The 19486-nt window shown below is 42.2% G+C and overlaps 1 protein-coding gene across 1 annotated transcript in view; it reads left to right on the top strand.

Annotated features, from left to right (window-relative positions):
• Positions 1-19486, top strand: part of grin2aa (glutamate receptor, ionotropic, N-methyl D-aspartate 2A, a) — a 102532-nt gene that overhangs the window by 68020 nt on the left and 15026 nt on the right. Inside the window, exons 4-5 of the mRNA XM_028986081.1 lie at positions 377-491; positions 17428-17630. Coding sequence (XP_028841914.1) covers positions 377-491; positions 17428-17630 — 318 coding nt within the window. The remainder of the gene's footprint in view (positions 1-376; positions 492-17427; positions 17631-19486) is intronic.

Here is a 19486-nt window from a genome sequence, read left to right as displayed (position 1 = left end):
ATTTATTTATTTGTTCTACTTTTTTTTTGGACAACTTTTGTTTCCGTTGCTCTCTTACCTCCTGTTGGGTCCATGACGGGGAATGGGGACAGACTTTGGATGTCTTTTTTGGTTCATGTAGATTTCATTCAATACCTCACAAAAAATTTTCATGTGACATCTGATTTAGGTCAGTCATTAGTTATAAAATGGCCCATAATTCCCTTTTGTCTTTTGAGATCTTGGCGAAAATGACCTTCATTCATTATTTTGATCCTGGGCATATAGACTGGATATCTTCTATTCTTCTCCTCCTTTCTACCTCTGGTAGATCTATGATCTGTGTCATGTCAGTTAGGTATTTTTAGGCATCTCATGAGCTTCCTACCTTTCACAGGTATATGATGAACGTGACCTGGGACGGCAGGGACCTGTCCTTCACTGAGGACGGCTACCAGGAGAATCCCAAGCTGGTGGTCATCGTCCTGAACAAGGACAGGGAATGGGAGAAGGTAAAACATAGCTTTGACCTTGTTAAGCAGCGCCATTACAATGACAATTTCATTTTGCCGCCTCCTCAATTCATTTCCTTTTAATTACACCCCGGAACAATGTAAAAGTGTGTCAGTGCAGTAATTACCTTCTGTGTTCCACCCAAAGACCTCTGAGAGACGGGAGTCACAGAATTGTAATTAAAACAGTTTTTTGGGGTTGTTCTCTAAGTACATCAGCATATTAATGACTACAAGATTTCACTTTTTGATGACCGTTGTGCCATTTTTTTATTGCGTGCGTTATGCTGCCTTCCCTTTTTTTTATCGGACAGGATGTGGTTCAATGAAAGTTTCAAGAATAATTGGAACACCAAAACAATAGGAGAATTGATCTGTTGGGTATGGTCTGCAACTCAAATCAATAGTTGGTGGGAAGATAATTGGCAGGCAGAGGACCATACTCGGTGAAACACTCGCTTACAAAAACATGATCTTAGAAAATATGTTGCATGCACCGCTGCGCCCAGTGAGGATTGGTTAATCACATAGAAAGGTTATCATTTGTATAGGGGCACGATCCGATGAGAACGGCACAAAGGTTTGTTCATTTTTAGCACTGTCACACACATGGAAGAATGGTTTCATTTTTTGATTACATGATTGCATTTGATTGGGCATTAATGTTGAAAGTATGACTGGATTATTCTCCGGTCATTAAAAACCTGGAAAAGTTAAGGTCATTAAAAAGTAATTTAAATTGGATTGACATGTTTTTTATGAAGTACGTAGTTCTCTAGGATCATTCTATGTTTTCAACATAGAATTTTTATGTTCTGGTCATAGGTCTTTTGATGTAAATATTCTGCAAGGACCACAGCACAATCTTTAGGATCCCTGAAGAGGGGGTCAGTGACAATGGATGAGAGATTGGACCTGTTCTGAGATAGGGGAGATTGTAAAAGATTGATGTTATTTTGCTACATTAAGTTCAACAGCTGACTAGGAAACAATCTTTAAATGCTGCTATACTACCACAAACTCCTTTACATTTATGTCATTTAAGCATAAATGTGTCCACAATCTTCATTACAATGTTGTGATGTTTATGTAAACAGTATATATACACAATTATTTGGAGTTGGTTGAAGTGATCATAAAATATAGCATCATAAATAAAAAAATACAATTTTATTTAGAAACTCTCAGGTTGTATAGATTAATACAGTTGACGGAAATCCACGGAGTGCTCAAGAAAATGAGGAAGCCTAGTCTGAAGCCGTTTACCTGAAAAAGGAAGCACACAAATGAAACATATGTAATATATAAATATATAAATTTAATATCCCTATCATAAGATAATTACTTGGCTAGCCATTGATTTGTATCAAAAACAATTTAGAACAGGACAGTGTTCACAAACTGTTGACACTGTGGACAACCACCAAGTTTTACATGATTATATAAACTATAGAGTGCAAAATATAGTGAAATATAGTCGCATCACACAGTGATAAAAATTCACTTTTGCGGCATGAGAACAGAGGGGTGCTTTTTTTGCTTGGCTCAATAACATTAAAATTTGATTATGTCACGATGGCTGGGCATGGCGAGGAAGAAGGACGCATGCGCATGACGTCACGAGACAGGGGTTTAATACATGGTACACACGACAAGGGAAACATACCAAACAATGACCCGAACGGACACGAACAGGATAGCTTCATACACTCATATAATAATACAACAGGTGAACACGATCAGGGAACATTACACATGACCAACATGAAACTCCCGTCCGAAATCAGGATCATGACAGTTAATTAATTAAGTAGTTTGTTTGTGTTTATCTATTTATCAATGTATTTATTTATTCATTTATGTAGTATAAATATGTTCAAATTTTTTATTAAAAGTGATCTAAAAATATTAAAAAGTTCCTGTGTTTGTTTTTTCTCCCCCTGTAGTATTGAAAATAGTACAATCCTTAGTATTTGATGTCGATTTAGAAACTTCAGTATCATGTCAAGCCTAATTTGCTGATATATCAGAAGAAAGAAGAGATTAAGGACATTGACTATAGGAGTAGAGTTGGAATCTGTCCGGTCGAATGCACCCCTCTTCCATATGTCCATGGACACATGTCCCAGCAGAGTTCAGGTAGTCAGGACTGCTCAGAGTCTCCATATATTGGGGGCCCTGTAGCTTGACAGGCTCCATTGTGACAGTGTGCTCGGCAGTGGGGCTGCGGTGTGGTTTAAAAATAGCTCTTCACCTTCACGACATCCCTCCATTCTGCCCTCTTCTGCCCACTGGCCAGCAACAAATCTTTTTCTCCTCCTCCCCTGTCACAAGCAAGCTGACAGCAGCAAACATCAAGCCGTCGGAATGCCAAATTGAATCCACATGAACGTAATTACATTAATTAATTCCACGTCACTGTGCTGCTTGTTGATGTTGATTAAAGAAGAAAATGTACATTCTCAGCAGCAAGGGGAGAGGGATCGTATCATTGTGCTTTTAGTCCCAACCTTCTTGAAACAATTTTATAAACAGACAGTCAACACTTGGCCAAGTCTCTTTTTGAACATTTTTTGGCTTGGTGCACTTTCCAGAGATAATCTCATTTAGACATGTCTGTGGTGGTTTTATGAAGGTCTTCTGCATGACGTGACAATAGCAAATTGTTTGCTCTCTATTGTATGTGCAGAAAACAAGACATCATTATCATTTACAGCATTTATCAGACGTCCTTATCCAGAGAGATAAGCTTAGGGTTAAGTGTCTTGCTCAGGGACACAATGGTAGTAAGTGGGATTTGAACCTGGGTCTTCTGCTTCATAGGCGAGTGTGTTACCCACTAGGCTACTACCACTCTACATGATTCTGTGGTGCCAAGGAAACCATCTTATCATTGCTGATATTATTTGGTCAAAGCTCACATGTAATGTACATGTGATGCACTGTGTTGATATTAATCTGACAAAGCTTCAAGGTGACAACATTGTAAAGAGTGTGGTAAAAGTGAAGGTCAGTGCTGAGGTATGTTATGGCAGTGCATACTGTAAAGCATGTCTCTCATGCAGCATTGGCTGCTACATATATCATTTCTGAGCTTGAAACAGAGAAGATGTTTGGAGTTTCTTCAGTGCCAAAAAAGCTGGCTTTGGCTGCATTTTTCTACACTTGCACGCTCGGCTGAAGCCTCTGTCGGCTGCTCTTGGCCTCATTCTGCACTTGCTTCATGATATTGTGTTATAAGCCTCTACATGAAACAAGGTCACAGGAGTCTTTATGCAAAAGAAATCTAAATAGCCTCCCAAAAAACTTTTGTAATTACGTACTGCAGTGTTGATATTTTAAGCACTTTTTTGACCCACGCATAGAATATTTGGGACGCATCTGTCTCGCAGAGTCATTAAACCAGCCTAACACATCTGCTCTCGTGCAAATTAACTGCACAGAATCAGCAGCAGTTAGCAGCCCCCCTTGCCCACTCTATTTGCACCCTCAAAACCCAACTGTAACAAATGTCTGGCATACGTAATTGTTTTTTTTTTCTCATCAGCAGAACACAGAAGTGCTTCTAGGGCAAAAACGAACACCACAGGCCAGAAAATAGCACTTAGTGTGTTCTTGTGGTCCTGGACGCCAGTCTCTATCTAAATGGCTACCCACGCATGCTGATCACAAAGCCATCGGAGCAGTACCTCTGAGCGTGGGGTGTAGCTCCAGCTGTCTGGGCCTGGCGGCCCTGAATGCCAATTAGAGGCGAGGGACTGGAAGTGAGGTGTGCCCAGAGCCCCAGGGCTGATTGAGGGCCCTCCAGGCTGGCAGGCTGCGGGTGGAGGAGCTGGATGGGGCTCTGAGATCCTTTGTTCTCCTGAGTAGCGGGACAGCCGGTAGAAACCTCACATCGGGAGCCATAGAGAAGAACAAATCTGGCTAATTAATACAAATGAATGTTCAGAGGGGTGGTACTGCTGATTGGGCTTTTAGATGGGTGAGAGCTCCCAGTACACTCATGGAAGTCTAAGCACCTACGGGCACTTGATTAATGTCCAAGCAACATGTATGCTTTGGTAGTCAAGTTTAGAAATGACTAAACTTTATTTTATGTGTTGGTGATGTAATAAATTAGAATGTGATTATGTCTTAATCTGAGACATTATTAATGTAAAGTGCACTTGAGTAGTTGCAGAAGTCATATGTTTGGTCGATGTAATATTTTTGGTGGTGGCAGTATAAGCGCAAGTCAGATGGTTTAGCACGCCACTGCAAAATCTTGCATTAGCCATGATGGCTAGGATACCTTTAGATTATTAGCAGTGTGAAAAGCAAAACACCCCTACCAAAGTTCTATTGGTTGTACTAATTATTTAATAGTGCAAATCATGTGTAAGACAGAAGATCTCAAGAAATCTCCAGGAATAATTATAAAAAAAAAAAAACACAGCAAAGACGGAAGATGCAAACAGGTACTTCCTGTATTAGAGTGGATTTTTTTATGCAGCGTGCTGGAAACCTGGTGTGACCAGGTTAACCTGGTTGTACTATCTGTATGCTTACTCACATTTTTAAAAAATATATATATTCAAGACATGCATGTGTAGGCTACTATAGAGCCTTTATAACCTCTTATTCTCAAAAACAATGGCACAGTGTTATTTTTTTTGTATCAGATATGAAATATGGCTAATGTGATCTTGTGCACAGTGGGTGAGTTTGGCAAAGATGTTGGGATACGAGGAGGCATGTTGTTGCACTCTGGAGTAACCTGTGCACAACAGCAGTGGTCAATGGTGAAAAAAAAAAAATCACACCCACAGTCTTTTATTGCTGGCTCAGTCAGGGATCCTGCCGGGATTTACACTCTGGTACGACGGTTTCAGTTTTGTAAGTCCACTGTGAACACTGCCAACCCAACAAAAAATGGGCCGAAAACACAAATCTTTAAAGAAGGAGAAAAAAAAACTTTTAGAAGAAAAGGCTTTCCAAGCCTGGCATTCATAAAACTTACCTCTCTGGCCTCGGGCCTGAAGCAACACTGTATCAAAATGTTTCTTTTGGAAGCTCTCGCCCATGCTCCCAATGAGCTTCCTGCCTTCTGCACACGTGGAACTCAGCTGGCCGAGAAGGACACCTAATCTCTCCCGGTCCTGGGGACAAGTATGATTGGTGCCCTTGAACCTTGATAACATCTGAATTCAGAGTTAATCAAAATCTGATCCCTCAGATCTGCAGGGCAGCCACTTTGAGTTTACCTCCAGAATTTCATTATTGACAGAGCTGTATCTCAGAGGCCCCGATTTAGCCTAGCTGGCAGCGTCGGTGAGGCAGAGATTTATCAGCCCGGCCTGCCAGAACAGTGGCGCCTGCAGCTGTATGCCGTGGCATGTCATAGTCACTAAACTTCATATTTTTTTTGCAGCTGATATATAGTAACTACAGTTTGCTGGTAATCAAAGTTCTTGAACCCATGGTACACAGTTGGAAAACAACATTGATAGATAGTCATGGAGGAAAACAGTACATAATTACTGTAAAGGTATTGCTTGGTAAATCTATGTAGTCTAAAAAAATGATGCTTTATCTTTCCACAAGTAAACTGCATGGTAAGAATGAATTGCATCCTGATGACACTTACTTGCATTTACTCAAGCCTAAACCTAAACCGATAACATTGTGATATAAAAAGGTTTGTTATTGTTTTATCATCAATTATTCATACTTAGTGACGTTATTCACCATGGTGGAGCAGAGAATATGTATTTGTCTGGCCTACAGTGTTTGACAGAGCTTTTGATATTTTACGTTTTAACACGTAATATGTCCCCTTGAGGTGTTGTAGCATTTCTACACAGGTAAAAAAGCCCATGCTCATGTGTCAGTACTGTACATGCACACACAAATTGTGCTGCAGCAGGGGGAGGAAGAACAGCCCGAGGACGCGCTGGGATTGGGCAGTGTGAGGAAGGCGACTGGTGTAAACTGAGTCGGTGTGAAATGGATCTCACTGCCATGGCTGCTGCCGGGCATCTCACGCTGTGGGAGCGGCAGCAAATCCAAAGCCCACCACTGTGCCACCTGGGTGACTGTTGAGTCCCCTGTATCCAACACATTCGCACGCTTCTGAGAGCTGAAAGAGGGAGAGGTGGGGGAGGAGTGGATGGCTGTGCAGAGGCCGAACCTTTATATATTTATTTCGTCTTGTAAGTCAAGTAAAGTATATATGGTGGAAATTGACATTTCTACAAGAATATCTATACTTTGCACATCAAGGATGCACATACATGTCTATCAACATGTTATGAAGAATTGGTGCATTTGAAAATGCACCAATATCTGTATGCCAAAACGACCTTTTGGTGCATTTTCATATGCTATTTTACCCCAAAGAACAGAAATCTTTGCGAAAAAGGTGGAGAAATTTGACTAGTTTAAAGCATACAAAAAAATGCAGTAAAAATGCAGTGGTGGCCTAGTGGGTAAGGAAGCGGACCCGTAATCAGAAGTTTGTAAGTTTAAATCCCGATCCGCCAAGGTGCCACTGAGCAAAGAACCGTCCCCACACACTGCTCCCCATGGCTGCACACTGCCCATTATTCCACGAAATAAGAGTTGTGGCAATAAAATCACTAATATTAACATTTCTAGCAACCTGGTGGGTGGAAGATGGCATATTTTTTGTTTAGAAGGGTTTTTTGGATTGAAATGGATTTTTAGGCAATGCCACAAAACATGAATTATATAAATAAACAGAAAAACAACATCAACAACAACAAAAAATGTCAAAAAGGGCCTAACTACTAATGATTGTCTTTCTGACCATGATGTAGAACAAAATGGCCTTACTTGACTTAACTAATGGTCATGTAGACAGTAAACAGGTTTATGAATATTGTTCCTGAATTTTTAATACTCTTGTGTCCTTTGCTGGAAAGAGGAGTTAGAGAATATGGTTGAGGGACAGATGTTTAATCATGATGAAGGGATAGGAGAGAAAGCCTTTCTCTAAATGGTTGGTCGGATGGGTGACTTCACCCACATTCTTGAGGACAGCAGAAAAGAAAGACTGGGGTAGAAATCGATAAAGTACAACTTATAAGGTAAGCTAATGTAGTGTTGACAAGAAGAAGACAGAGTCTTTGGAGTGTCTCGGTGTCTTCTGACTGACTCGGGCGCCCTGTCCATCAGTGGGGAGTACATTGACCTCCCTCTCCAAGGATTTCAGAGGAAAATCTACTCAGAGTCTCCTTAAATAGAGTGCTGACTCGATGAATATTGACTCAATCCACATTTTCAAGAATCTCCTCCACTCATCGCTCTATCAGCCATGGGAGAAATGAGTCGGACGGGGACTCCGCAGCCGCACTCCGCAATAATACATGCAAGGCCAAGTGAGAAAATCTAAATGATTTGCTCTGCAGGTAGTTAATCCAATGTAATGCCTTGATGACACAGCAGCGCGTGAGAAAACTGTCCTTGTGGGACAGGTGACAGAGCCGGGAGGGGTTTTATTTGTTTATTTATTTATTTCCGTGATGCCTGGGTGGAGCTCCACGCTGTGTAATTATCAGTGTCAGCATGGGTCCTTTGCCGTCGCAAACAAGGCTGGGTGAAAACAGCGTATGCTTATTCGGAAAGGTGTGATTTTGACGCCACTCATGCATTCAGCGCCACCACAGTCATCTGGCAGGAGAGCGCCACTCCAAAAATGGCTGTCAAAATGTGCTGCATGGGTGAGCCACTTAATTTGCGCTTAAACAAGACGTCTGTATCTGAAGGATGCTGAGAATGCAGACGTCAGCCCCCCACACTTATTATGTGGTGAATGCCAATGCACGTCTTCCTCCTCTCCGCCTGTGGACCCGAGGGGGGGGGGCAAATTGTTTGTGTTGCGTAATTTAGTTTCAGGCTTGTGCCTGCCCTCCAGGACACCCCTTCTGGGGGTCAACACTGTCACACTCATCTTGGCTGAGAGGGGCCTGCCGATATTCCGCGTAAATCTGGGCATCGCTGATGATTTCGATACCATTGTCCGACAGCGTAATGGAATGTCGGCCTCTTCAAACTAATCCCCCTATCTGCGTGACCTCTGAGGAACCTGCGCTAAATTGGCCTGACAACTAAGCCGAGATGCGCTAGCAGGGTATAAGCTGCTTGCATGCTGCCATTCTTCTGGTTTTACTCTGATTTTACCATTGCTGGATGGCGAGTGGGGAATTTGCACGACACAATGAAAAGCAAACTGTACCCCAACCACCTTGGCCTGTTTTTTTTTTAAATCCCCACCATACTTCTATACCTCACCCAGTATGCAATGGAATTAAAAACATCAAGAGCACTGGCAGTTTGACTAGACTGATCACGGTCATATTCATACATTTTACATTTAGAATAACTTTTCCATCGCATTATTTACATTTTATAACAATGTGATCATGCCAGTGTTCCACTTTGGGGGTCAAAGGCCAAGATTGACTTTTCTTTAATGACAGAAAAGCCCAGTAATTCATTCATTAAGTATTCATATTATATAGTATATATAAGTTTATAGCTCAACTATATATGTCAACTATATACAGCTATTAGTGTATATGCAACTATTTTGTGTGTATTATTGTATGCCAGCTTGATGAGGACAAGGTAAAAGTGAGACATTCTGTCAAGTACCTCTGCTTGACAGTGCCATTGCCCCATTTTACTGCACTTGATCACCACATTGTAGATATACAGAGAGTGAGGCCATATGTCTTACTGCTGCTGATTATGCTCATGGTGGAGTACAGATGATCCTTTTATATCCCCAGTAACTCTACAGTCAATGCACAATATGACCCGGTGACACTCAGGAGAGGCAACAGTGGATTGGCTGCTCCTTTTGTTTTAAGAGCCAGTAAATAGGCTCAAGTGACATCAATAAATGTGAGGTCGTTTCACTGCGAGATAAACGTCGGGCAGTGGCACCAGCATGGAGGTGCAGGCGAATTCATCTTAGCAGGCATTACTTTTGCTCTTAATTAAAGGGAGGGTCGCTGTAAATTGTGGCCGGGGGCTGTGATGAAAGTGTCTGAGTACCCGTGCCTCGTAGCGCTGTCAAGCCTATCTGTCTCTCTCTGTTTTCCTTCCTCCTCCCTCTGCCTTTCTTACCCCTGCTCTCCATGTCAAACCCCCTCTCGGTCAAAGAGCCCATGGATGAGCCCCTCTTTAATCACCACGGCTATAAATAACCATACACAGAGCTCAGCAGCAAAACAGAGGTCTGAGGGAAATGAAAAGAACAGGTTGACTTATCTAAAAGGAACAATTATTGCCTTCACCTCAGTGATTAAACTCAAGAACAGCCTGATGGGGGAGGCTCCTTCACTCATCCTGTCTCATAGTTCACTGAACATTTATCTCTGTCACATCCCTTCCTCCCATGAGTGTAGCAGATCCCGCAGCTCTAGGCTGGGACCTGTATTTTAATGCCCACCAACAAACGCCTGGTTACAGACCCGTTTCAATTCTGGCCCTCATGCTATGGGGCTTTTCACTTGATCTGTCCTTCATTCTAACTATGAAACCTATTGTGTTACAACAACTTCATATTTTCATTTGTTTGTTGTCCAATTTAATATAGAAAAGAGAGGATGAAGTTCAGAGCCTGGATTGATTTCTCTACTGCAAAAATTTATGAGGGCTCTCTCTTTAATTGTACAGAGTCATTTGGGTGCATAGAAAGTGGGAAGCTAGATGTCATGAATATGTTTTTAGTGTCGAGTGTAACGTGAGGTGGAGGTGAAATAAACACCCATTTATGTTAAGTCACTAAAAAGCTGAAAAAGAAAAGTCCTAATGGTGTTAAGCTGGATTTGAATCACTACTCTACTCATACACACTACTACTCTACTCATTAATTAATCATTTGAAAGACAATGTCTATATGTAATTAAAAAAAATTAGAATTCGAAATTATATGTATTTTTTTGTAATTAGTAACATTTTATTTAGCAAAATCCAAGTATAAATTAGAACCGTATCATTCCATGTTATACCATGTCTAAGTATACTTTTCATTTGAGTAGGGAAGCATTGGTGGTAGATCAAAAACTTACCACATACTGGACAAGCAGAAGTGAAGATCTGCTAATAGTACAGGTGTCAGGATTGACTACAGCTGGGCTCATCACCGGTGGCCAATCCTGACGGCGCATAAAAGCCGGACATTTCCGCCCCCTTCAGAAGGGACGACATTTTCGTGGACTTGGTGCACGAACTTGAGTTTCTGTGCTGTATTTTGTGTTCTGGCAATCGCCACACGCCTGCGGGCTCGTTTGAGTTCTCCCCTTTATTTCCCGTTTTTGGCCACCGCGCCATTGTTTATTTGTATTTATTTATTGTTTATTAATAAAATCCCTTCCCAGCATGTCCTGCTTCTGCGCTTCTCTCCCCCGTCAGCAAGCGGGCGTGACAACAGGTGATAACGAGGTATATTAATGGTATTGCGCCATTAAATGACCAGTCCCAAGGCTTTTATTAACACTTGGTAGGACAGTGTTAAATCATGCTTCTAAATTGGAGGCTGGTACACACGTGCCACTATAATTTTAATCGCCATGGTTGCCTTTTTTTTTACAAGTGCCATTAAATATTCATGTGTCGATGCTTGTACTAACATTATCTAACACGGAAACTAGATGCAAGAACTGTGTTTCTTATAGCTCAGTTTGCTTTATTTACATTTACAGTTCCCCTGGAGTTCCCTCATATATGAGTGTGGTACCCACTAGCCACCCTTATTTTTTCATGAAGTCTCACAATCTACTGCATTTTAGTCACCTTGCGAAACAATCAAACATGAAAGGGGGTAATAATAAATATTCTATAAGCATTTTAGTATACTTATTTACACCTATTCAATTATATGTATTGAGAAAACACATGTGATATGAGCCAAATAGATATAGAGATTACACATCTTTCAATGAAGAATGTTTTATGCAAAGCATATTAATTTAATCTATAATCTTGTCTACGGTTCCTGCCAAATTATAACATTTCAATGAGAAGCAGGTCAGTCAAAACAGTAGCATATAATTTCAAATAATTATTGCAGAATGCTATATGTTTAAAAAAATTCATAATTTGATTTATGTCTTTGCTCAAAATCAAAGAAGGGTTCACTGGAGAAACCACCGGTCTGCAGAAAGGCGATCGATTGGAGCATTCACAATAATGAGAACATTTTTGAGCCTCTGTATTCAGAAGGAATATAACGCCGCTAACAATTGTTTTGTCAGAACTCTTGCCCTTGCTTTGTCCACACAGTGGCTATTCATTTGCCCACCTCGCAGAATTAGCTCTGTGACATGAAATGTTTTAACTTAATGGCACTGTTCAACGCAAACTGCTCCCGGAAGGAATTGCTCTCCTTTCCTCTGGCAAAAAAAGAAGCATTTGGTCGATTCAGTTCCATTACGAGTGAATGAAAAACAACTTGGCTAAGTAGCCCTGACAGCAGCCTCTCATTTTCCATGTACCTTCACGGGGGATGAAGACAAGGGTGATGGACATGTGTGACACTCATGTAATTACCATTGGAAAAGGGAAGCTTGAAAGAAGCGGTGATGAAACCCCCCCCCCAAAAAAAACAATGTGTGTGTGTGTGTGTGTGTGTGTGTGTGTGTGTGTATATATATATATATACACACACACATATATATAATCTATTATCTTTGTGACCATAGTAATGCTCAGAAAGCAAACAATTAAAATGCTAATTTTTATCCCCTTGGTATGGTGCTAATGACTTAGCTAGTCATCCGTTGCCTAATGAATACTTTGTGGTTGAAGGTTACTTGGGTGATACATTGAGTCCATTTGAGGACTAACCTTGTCCGTCATAGAAACAATTTGCGTTGTTTATGCGTGCAATTACCCCAAAAGTAGGGCTGATAAAAGAAATACTCAGTCAGGAAGTATGGCCTGCTGATGCCTCTTTTGTGTATGGGTCTGTGTTCGTCAATCGATTGGTTGATGTTAAGAGGCAGTACTGAATGTGGTCACCATGAGTCTCTGGTTATGGAAAAGACACACCCGTCAGCCGTATTGATTAGACAAGTAATTTTGCACATTTTCCTGTATTAGGTGCTAGTGATCCCATGGGAGTTCATTAGGCAATGGATCAGGATTGCTGGGAGGTGTCGTGGAATGGACCACATTTGTGTCTCAAGCTGATTTGTGTCTTAGATTAAGCCCTTATAAAGACTGTCTTGGGATATTCTGTAGATCCTCACTAGAATCATTACTTATATATAAACAATAAAGATAAAATCTTTGCCCTTGGGTACAGTCTCTACTTTTAGTGAAACGAGTAAAGTAAACAACTTGTATTAGGTAACACTGTCATGCCGCAGCAAGAGCGTGAGGCACAACTTAAAACTTCATAGGGGCTGAACATACACAGGAAATAAACTATTGGCAAGGTCTACGCTGAATTGGAACAGTGTCCTGGCGTACATACAGGAGATGCACACAAACCCCAAGAGTGAGGGTGGCAATGTCGTAAAAAAAGAAACTAATTATGAACGTAGGCTTGTACTGTAATGATAAGGATGGTACTTGATATTACAGGGTGGGAAAACGAAAATGTTTAATGTAGTTTCTGTAATACGTTGATTGCAATATTACATTTTAAATGTTACTTAATTACTACAAGAGGTCTTCACAGCTGTATGTAACTCAGTTGTGTGTGTGTGTGTGTGTGTGTGTGTGTGTGTGTGTATGTGTCTGAATGTTCAGCACAGTGTGAACATTGCCTCCTCATGTAGGAGGACACTCATATCGGCTCCATGAACAGGCTCCACCCCCCTCACCTTGAAAACAAAGAGCTGCTGAGACTTTTAGACGTGTCACAAAGGAACTGCCATTTATTCTCCTACCGCCATCACCCTGCTCTTCCAACCACGCTGTGCCAACAACTTTAGCAGCATCTCCATCCTAAAAATAAAAGGCAAACTTTATTTTCTATTCAAGCCATAATATACAAAAACGGTGAAATTAAGCATCTTAATGTGGATTCTCTGGCCCATTGCACAGTCCCCTTTTTAATTATATTTACTTAATTAGGTCATTGTGATGCGCGGCACCACCCCTCATTGAGAGTCTAGGCAAGTGTGGGGGCGCTGCTTTTTGCTCTGCAGCTTTGTTGCCAGTGGCGCTTGATTCAATTTCAAGGGGCTAAGGCTGCATCATTACTTAACATTTGTGCTTTGTGAAACACCAAGTGCTTCACTGTATTGATTTCGGCACATTTAATTTCATCCCCCTTTCCCTGTTGTCCTTATTTTCCTTAGCCCATTTTTTTCATTAGGGAATTATTAATAAAATTGATTTATAATGGTAACTTCACTCTGCCCGTGATTTGGATGCATCTCTTGTTGCCACACACAGGCTTGGCTTGTTCCAATTTAAGCTTGGTAATCGTGTTTGGTAAAACTATCCCGAATTACATGGCCTTTTAAAAGTGAGTGAACAGCACTAGAGACAATATTCTTGTCTCTGCCGGCCTGTTCTATTGAAATTGATTTCAATACCTCCACCAAGATTAAATCTAATTGAATGCAATTACACTATAAAGAGATCAAGGGCCTGAGCATTTTGTCTGGAAGCGAGAACCCCCAGCTGCTGGTGTGGGCAGCTTTCTCTGAGCAAATAGGCTGCCGAGGGTGTAAGAAGGCCGGACAGACAAGTGTTCTTCTTGCAAGTTTCAAAGTGGGGGATCTTGGTGTGTGCCGCACACTCTGCGTGTATCTAAACTTTTGAAGGGCACTTCAAGATGAACTTCACAGGCAGAACTTCACTTTTTTTTTTTACAGCAGGGAGAACGAGAGAGAAAGACGGGGAGAAAGATAAAGCTTTTTTTGTATAATGGGAACAAGCAAACAGAAGCAAAGTTTTTCCATTTGTAAACCCTGTTACATTAAGAATTAATCGAGTGGTGAAGCCTCAGCGCTCTGGGTCCTCTTCTGCCAGCTGATGACATCACCTACCTCCACAACAACAATGAATTATTCACCAGCTTTCGACTTATCAACTAGTCTTTAATAACTGAGGCCGACAGAGGCCCACCTGTTTGGCTTCAGATGGGGATTAAGGGTCTGTCTCTGAAAGTACTTGTACCTTTAGGAACAAGTAAAAAGCATTTAAGACCTTATAATAGCATTTGCTGTATGTTCTGAAGTAGTTAACATTTGTGATGTGGTGATTAAATATTGAGCCTACAGTCACAGATCAGACAGCTTCACCATTAAAACCACTGACAGAAGAAGTGATAGACATTTTACTCACTGCATTTGTTAATTTGTGGGATAAATCACACATAAAGTTGAGAATCCGTGCAAGACATCAGTGCGTTGGAAGCAGGATAATCTGCCACCTGTAAGTATCTGAGGGACTTAGAACAAGTGACAAATACTCATGGTGCTATAACAGAGGTTCACAAATTTCATGCCAAATCAGGGCTCCTTTTTGCAATATGTCTTTAGTAATTTTGGTTATTCAACAATTAGTTCATTTGTATTTGAAAAATGGAATAAATTGAAATGCATTTGTCATGGCCAACGCGCCTCCAGCCCGCTAGAGGGCACCTCACCAGCCTGGGAGATGGCAACCCGGAAGAGGAAATGGAAGCGGGCGGTGGCAAGTATAAAAGGGAGGTAACACCAAGGAGACACGCCCGCTCTTTGTATGAGTTAAATGAGTTGTATGCGTTTACTCGCCAGAGACGCTAGCTCTCTCACCCACGACCTACGATAATTGAGATTCCCGTAATACGACCTTCGCCTGCCCATGACTTCGAGAATTGCCTGATCCCCTGGAAACCACGAAAGGAACCCCGACCGGAGCTTCCTGACTACAACCTCTTCCTGCCCCTGACCTTGAACCTACCTGACCCATCGGTTAAGACGGGATTCCATGCTCCCCTACCTTCCTGCCGCCCAAGACCAACTCCCGTCCTCCCAAAGATACCGAACCATCCTGAAACCCGCCGTCTTCCGGTTCTCCTCTGCCCCGGTCCTTCCCAAAGATCCCGAACTGACTCCCCGCTGCGTTGCAGCGCGTCCATTACTTCCTCATTCCTCGCCGGCCAGGCGCCCCCGGTCCTCCTGCCCCGCTCGCCCAGCGTCCTCTACCGGTACGACGGCTTATCCCCACGCCGAAAGTATGTCTGCAAGTACGTCATCGAATTCCCCCTGTGACAGCATTTTTAAACAATCATTTCAAAGGGTCTCTCACTCACTGCCATTTCTTCTGTGCAACAGTGAACCCTTGTTCACTAATTCAATATTTGTGAAGAATGTGTTGTACTATGTACGCAGTACAACAATAGTGTGCTGAATAAAAGTGATTTTTAAAAGGAAACAGTTTGGATGACATACACTGATGAACTCTGGCGGCTCGCACTTTGAAAACGACTGTGTTATAGTACACATTCATCTCCAAAAGGGCAGGTCTAGTGGGTTTTTTGGAAGGACGCCTGATGAACTGGTGTGAGGTTTATGGACACCCAATTCTCAGTGGTCTGTGTGGAGACTCAACGCTAGCCTTCCCACACATTGCAGCATTTTGCTGTGAATGGGGCTGTGCCACGGTCATTGCATGCGAGAAACAAAAGCAGACATGAAGGCCAGAACAACACCAAAACGTGCAAGAGAAAACACATAAGGCTCAAAAACAGCAGAAAACGAGTGGACACAATTGTCCAACCAGTGCAAATAGGAAAAAAGTTCACATGGTAGGGGTGCTAGCTCAAGTGGGCATAGTCAGGCAGCCCATTCGTCTGATGTCCAGCGTGCTTGACAGGCTACACAGACATGCTGACCCCTGTCCACCTGCTTAAAGTTCCTATAACAGGCCCATAAGTATCTGAACCGTGCCATTTATTTGACCCTCCAGTGTCTCAGCTGTATCTCCTGTGACAAAGGCCCCCATAGAGCTTAGCTGAGCTGTAACAGATGAACTTGAGCTTGTCACTCACTGGAAACAAAGGCCTGACAGACTGAAGACGAAGCCTGGACAAGCACAGGGGCCTGCAGTGTGCGGCAACTCGCTGTCAGCCAACTTGGAGGCCTGCCTGACCCGGATAAGCGCTGCAGGTTCAGTCACTGTCATGTTTTGGAGAAAAGTGTGAGGGACACTTGGAGCTGCACTACCCAGTAAAGGATAGAGAAAGAGAGAGAGAAAGAGAGGGTGAGGGTGTGGAACTGGATTATTCTCCATTCCAGTGACACAGAGCCTGGATTAGCAGCTTTAACCCAAATTTCCTCTGACACATGGGTTAGTGTCATTGTGATGGCGGAGTGACGTCATTGATCACCCATGGCCTGGTCCAGGCTGGGGTTAAGAAATTTCATGTTTTTCGCCCATGTCCACTGCCTGGAAGTCAGGGCTTGGTGAATGGCGGTGTGGAGGATACATGCTTACAGCTGATTTGTATCACTGTTGAGGAAAACCTATGACTACAATGTGCGAAGGCTCCATGTGCATGCTTCTGATTCAGTCCATCACATTTACATTTACAGCATTTATCAGACGCCCTTATCCAGAGCAACTTACAATCAGTAGTTACAGGGACAGTCCTCCTCTGGAGCAACTTAAGGACACAATGGTAGTAAGTGGGATTTGAACCTGGGTCTTCTGGTTCATAGGCGAGCGTGTTACCCACTACGCTACTACCACCCACATCACATAAACATTTAGTATCCAAACATTTTGTGTCCTATGAATTTTTAGTAGTAATGTCATGCATGCATTGGTGGGAGTTGGTGGGTGTTACTTCTAAAATGAGCACAGAGTGATAAAAACCTATTCATTTTGTTACACTTCTAATCTATCAAGTAATGAGTTACTAAAATAAAAAGTACTGTAATTGAATTGCAATCTGAGTGGATCTTTCTGTGACTTCTTACAGATGGGCAAATGGGAAAACCACAGTTTGACATTGAAATACCCAGTGTGGCCGCGCTTCAATTCCTTTGGAGATGCAGAGACAGACGACAATCACCTCAGCATCGTGACACTGGAAGAGGCACCCTTCGTAATTGTGGAGAACGTAGAGCGCCTCACAGGCACCTGCATGAGGAACTCAGTGCCATGCCGCAAGCACATCAAAGAGTGAGTCTTACCAGCTTCTTTCACCCTTCTCCCTTTCTGACCTTTTACCACTTTTTGGGTGCTTGTGCATCTGGACATGGCTCTGCTGTGTGAACGGAGGTGAGATGAAATTTGGTAGTGGGTGAGGTGTCTGGAAGAACATCAAACTCCCTCTTCAATTAAAAAGCCCGAAGCCTGGCCTACACAAACACCCCATGGCAGTGGTACATACTTGCTTGTTTTAAGCCCCACCTTAAGTGGGTGTGTCCTTCCCACTTTTCTATTTTCATTCTCTACCCACGTCCATTCCGTCCATTTACATTTGCATTTACATTTACGGCATTTGGCAGACGTCCTTATCCAGAGCGACTTACATCCTTTGTGATTGCTTGTCTTCACTACTGCTCAGACAGCTCAATCCACAGCTGCATCAAATTAGAAAATGACAAAAGTCAAAGTACTAATATGTACCATGTTCTCACACCAGACATAAGACCCCTTCTTAAAGTGGTTTAACTGTACGCTGCACTCCTTACTGCTCAAATGCACAGCTGAATTCAGCACTTACGTTATACATGTTAAATGGTTGGACCGCAGGGAATTCTTGTTCTATACGGGAACACTTACTTAAAAAAATTTTAATGGTGAAAAGATTTTTGTACAAATGAGTAATAGTTGCCCTAAATTATGTGCACTGTCCCTTAAGGATTTCTCTGGAGGCTTGAATGGCACTGCGTTTTACCATGTAGAGTTAAATAGGGCAAAGAATATATGATCTCACAGGATCACTGTACCAAGCTATGTGAAGGACACACTCACACACACACATCTCCACACATGTCTACTTCTGAACAGGCCAGTGTTTTCTGCTTGTTTCTATCCAACGGCACAATTCTCACTCATGCATTCTTTGTGCCCATTTGGAGGGGCAGCACAGCGGGCATGGACTGGCGGGGGGGCAGGGTTTGCTCATGCATGTATAATCACTCATAGAGAAGTAGGACCTCCCAGAGAGACACGCCCCAAACTTTTCAGAGATCTTAAATGGGCTCCTCATTTAGTTCTCACTCTTACCTCATTAAAAAATGGGCAGCTCCAGCTAAATAACTGTTTTAACCAAAGATAAGATAAGATATAGGACACTGTTTTCAATACACTATAGCTAACGTGTTTAGCACGTAATAGTCTGCTTAGTACCAGTTTGAAAATAGTGCCCACAGTCCTCACCCTCGCGACCTGAAGCAGGAGATCATACTCACCACTAAAACAGTGAGTTGGCTGGTTGTGATTGGAAGAGACAGGGTGAAAAATGCCCGGCAACACCTGTAACAATGACTAACAGTGACAGTATTGCTTAAAAATGTTCAAATATTTTTCTTTTTTAGAAACCCCATTTTCAGCTGAACGGAAGGAAACGTGTAGTGTCAGCATCCTGCCTGAACCATCAGCTTCAACAAGGAGCTTTGGCAGACAGGAACCAGACGCTTTAAAATAAACAGCGATGGGAGCAGTTTTTATAACATCATAGGAGAAATGTGCCCTGATGCATGTCAGAGATTTTAACATCAGCATTATCTCCAAATGGTATGGGCTTGGCAAGCCTGTAGCTCTGTTAGGAACTTCTACCTATTCACTGTGAAGTCCACTATCTAGAGAAGCCTCCATAATTAGGTTATATTTTGGCTGATTCACTATATAAGGAGCTCTATAGTGGGTGGGTGAGTGGCTGTTCCGTACTCAGCATGTAACAGTTGTCCTGGCTATCCCCAATAATTATGCGTCTGCGGGAAAAAGACGACGTTTTTATCCCTTCCTGTATAAACCCCTCTAAATAACAACAAATTCAACAGTCACATGTCAAGACCAGTATATGAAAA

Source organism: Denticeps clupeoides, chromosome 7 (genome assembly GCF_900700375.1).
Source record: "Denticeps clupeoides chromosome 7, fDenClu1.1, whole genome shotgun sequence".
NCBI lineage: Eukaryota > Metazoa > Chordata > Actinopteri > Clupeiformes > Denticipitidae > Denticeps > Denticeps clupeoides.
This window is presented reverse-complemented; position numbering and strand designations above follow the sequence as displayed.